The sequence below is a fragment of the Mastomys coucha genome, unplaced genomic scaffold (genome assembly GCF_008632895.1).
Source record: "Mastomys coucha isolate ucsf_1 unplaced genomic scaffold, UCSF_Mcou_1 pScaffold7, whole genome shotgun sequence".
Taxonomy (NCBI): domain Eukaryota; kingdom Metazoa; phylum Chordata; class Mammalia; order Rodentia; family Muridae; genus Mastomys; species Mastomys coucha.
Genome location: NW_022196913.1, coordinates 64,548,073 through 64,551,693, shown reverse-complemented (window position 1 = coordinate 64,551,693; position 3,621 = coordinate 64,548,073). Strand labels below are relative to the sequence as shown.

The following is a 3,621-nucleotide window of genomic DNA, read 5'->3' as shown; positions in this document are numbered from 1 at the left end:
AAATGTCATCCTCCTGCCGAAGGCTGCAATGTGTTCTTCTAGCATCTTTTCTTTGCTAGGACTAAGCGCCAAGCCATGGGGGTGCTTTTTCAGTCCGTCCTCCTTACCTGCCAGTGGTGCCAGATCTTCCATTTGTTTGCAAGAGGCCTCAGGTGGAGGCTGCGCTATCTTTGCCACATTGGTAGAATGCCTCGACCTATCCACGGCGGTAGGGATCTCACCCCTTCTGATTTCCCTAATTTTCTTGTTCAGGTGTTTTTTCAGGACAATTTCAATTCCTTTCTGTCTCACCTGTGAGGGACTTGAAAGCTTGGGGGGCTGCCCACCTGCACGACTCTTCTGGTGTGTCTTTGAGTGAGACTTCGGACTGTTTTGTGAAGCCTCCTGGAAGCTGTTACCCCGGGGATGGTCCTTCTGGCCCTTATCTTGACTGTATGTCTGTTCTTTGACCCCAGTCTTCTGTAGAGAATGAGTTTCAGGCATCTGATTGTGAGAGCTTCCTCCAGATACAATGGCCCGTGAGTCTTTGTAGCCTTTGTAGCCCCGGTACTTAAAGAAAGTGATCCACGAGAGTCCCCGGCTCTTCTGTGACTCAGAGAAGTCAATCAGTTCTGACTGAGGACTCATGAGTGATAGGGACTCGTCGATCCTGTGGGGCAGGCCCCAGCGGTGTTGGATGAGTCTCTTTCGGAGATGATGTTCAAATTTCTTCTCAAGCTCACTGGTGAGGGGGAAGTCTCCAGGAAGGATGGGCTTGGGAAAAGAGGCCTTGGAGGAGCGACTTCCCAACAAGACCTTGGGCGGCAAGGGACAAAAAGCATCCTGGGATTTTTGGATCACTAAAGGTAAACCCCACACCCTCTCCTGCTCCTTTTTCAAGATGTTATATTCCAAGCTCTGCATTGCAGAAGGACCAAGAGGTGGCTCGTCTCCCTGAGGTCTATGAAAATACACCCCACAGTCCCTCAGCTCGGATTGAGAAGACAGTGTTGAGACCGAGAACCAGGACTGGGGTTGAGGCTGAGGCTGTGACTCTTCAGGAGGGCCATGTTGGGGATGAGACTGGGGTGCGGTCTGCAGCCATGTCTGTGGTCGATACACAGACAGAGGTGTGGGAAGCATAATTGCATGGGAATAGTCAGCAATGGAGGCTTCAGCCATACTGTTGAAGCACACAAAGCTTGAGGACCGGTCATAGGAGTTAGTGGTAGTAGAGCGCAGGGCCTCACTGTGTAGAGACGGGGGTCCCCAGAAGAGCTGGGCAGGTTTAAGCTCCTCATGGTCTTCAGAAGTCTCGGAGTGAGGGAGTGGCTGGTGCGTGAGCCTGCCTTTGCTGCTTGCGGCATGAGATGCCACCAAATCCTGTGGCTCAACCCATGCCTCTCCCAATGGCAGCTTCTCTGAAGAACTGGGTGACTTTATAAAACATCCTTTGTCCTCCTCCTCCTCTTCCTCCTCCTCCTCCTCTTCCTCCTCCTCCTCCTCCTCCTCCTCCTCCTCCTCCTCTTCTTCCTCCTCCTCCTCCTCCTCTTTCTCCTCCTCCTCCTCCTCCTCCTCCTTCTTCTTTGCTATCAGGAAATTCTGCCCCTTCTTGTCTAGCCTTTGGAGCAGTTTCAGGTCATCGGAGTTGGAAGAAAAGAGGTGTTCAGGTTCTAGATGGTAGGTCCTTCTGTCTCCCTGTAAAGAGACTTGAAAAACATGGGGTGCTGGGAGATGCTGGTTGAAGGAGTTTTCTGAGTCTGAAGATAACTGGTTGTCAGCAGTAGGGTGCTGCTGGGAGGCCTGTGGCATTGCTTGTCTTACATAGCCAGTGCCTCTGGCTGGTAGGACATTAGTGGGCATCTCATTGAGTGTGTTCACCAGAGGTCTAGTGATTTCCGGTTTAAAGACCACTTCTGACTTCTGAAGTGTTGGAAGAGAAAAAGAGGGTGGGGTGGGGTCCGGGAGAAGTGGAGGGTTTGAGGGTGGAGGGTTTGAGGGAAGTGTAGACTCTGCTGTCAGAGAGTTACACAGCGGTGTGGACGGGTAGAAGAAGCCTTCTAGCGGGGCAGAGCGGTTAGGTGAGAGGATGGACTGAGCCAGCAGTAAAGGCTCCGGTGGACGGACTAGAGCTGGATGCCCTGCCTGGTTACCTGGGAGCAGAGAGGACAGAATAAACGAGGCCTTTGTTCCAGGAGCTGTGGAAGCCATGCAAAAGGAAGGGGCAGTACCATCTTTGAAGATGGCTTGGGAGAGCTGGTGACCGACATCGCCAGATTTGTCACACACAGGGAAGAGGGAATCTCTGTGGAGTGGTAATTCATTGTAGGTGGCCGCGGAGGGCTCTTCCAGAGAGCTGTGGGAGATACAAAGGTCGAGCTATCACTGGAAGCAGCCTGTGGAAATAAGGGCCGGCTGGCCTAGCCCATTTACACTGCCATATCCATGGCTGGCCTCTGTGACCTCCTTCCATGGCCCCTTGCTATGTGACCCCTCCCCCGAAAAGGTGAGAGAACATGGATTCCTGAGAAGCATGAGGTATGTGGGAAAAGGGGCCAGGAAGAAAGGGAGGCAAATCACCTTTGCTGGGTTCTCTGCGGCTCCCTTCTCTGCTCTGCTTCTCTCTGGCAAGTTCCCCCACCTTAAAGAAGCAAGATAATGGGCTATAGGGAATGGAGGTAGAAAGTAGCACAGCATGGGAGTAGACTTAGGGAAAACACATACAGTCATGATTCCTGAAGGCAACAACAGTGCTCTGTGAGAACACTCAGAACGTCCTCAAGTGCACGCGAGTGCGTGCGAGCGTGTGTGCAGCACACGCGTGTGCGACTCAGATACTAATCCCTCCCACCACCCCCGTACTCCCTCCTCCTGGTGTTGTCCTGAGTACCACTCAAAACCACTGCTCAGTGGTTTCCTCATGGCTGTCAGCTCCCAGGAAGGAAGCAGGGGACACAGCGTCAGGAGACTTAAGCTGTTCTTCAAAGCAGCCATCTCAGAAGATCCCCGAGGGGCCATCCCAGCCATCAAAGACTGTTACTGCCCCCTGCACATCTCACAGGGGCCCCAGAGGCCATCCCCACGTGGGTCTGCCTGTCCTCATATGAGTCTCTCCTCACAAGGCTCCTCTCTCTCTTGATTAAGGGACTATGTATAGCAACCAACATCCTCAGATTATAAACCTGGAATCCTACGGAAAGGACACAGTAGGGAGCCCTGAGAAGAGAGGTCAGAGGCAGACACCTACCTGTGAGGGCTTGCCTTCTCTTCTTCTCTTTCTCCTGCAGCTGCCAACAACAGAAGAGAATGACCTCAGGAAGTCACTAGTGATGTCTCTCTTCCTAAGAAACTCAGAATCCCACTGACCAGGCACATCGCGGGACCCACTGAATAACGAGACATGTCAGCTTTGTTAACTGGGAAGGTGGCGCTTACTTCCACTCTCCTCCTTTGGAAAACTAAAGGACAATGTGGCATTCTTTCTGGGGAGTTTACGACTATGCTGCTCTTGAGGAGTACCAGTCCTAGAGTGAACAACTGGGCTCCATGCTCTCTTCAGAGAGACCTTCAATAGCCAGCACTGTGATCCTGATCATCATGGAGGAGGGTAGCAGAAGGAACACATGATGCAGGAGTGGATCA

The 3,621-nt window shown here is 52.4% G+C and overlaps 2 protein-coding genes across 2 annotated transcripts; both read right to left on the bottom strand.

The window, feature by feature from the left end:
• Positions 1-6: 6 nt before the first annotated feature.
• Positions 7-1,500, bottom strand: LOC116081530 (spermatogenesis-associated protein 31D4-like; the record flags this gene model as incomplete). The annotated part of the gene is made up of 1 exon (XM_031358103.1): positions 7-1,500. A coding segment is annotated over one exon (1,494 nt), but the record flags the coding sequence as incomplete, so codon positions are not given.
• A 3-nt stretch (positions 1,501-1,503) lies between these two features.
• Positions 1,504-3,354, bottom strand: LOC116081529 (the record flags this gene model as incomplete). Its single annotated transcript, XM_031358102.1, has 4 exons — positions 3,346-3,354; positions 3,227-3,290; positions 2,560-2,620; positions 1,504-2,335 (listed from the first exon to the last, which is right to left on the bottom strand). Coding segments are annotated over exons 1-4 (966 nt in total), but the record flags the coding sequence as incomplete, so codon positions are not given.
• Between the last annotated feature and the right edge of the window lie 267 nt (positions 3,355-3,621).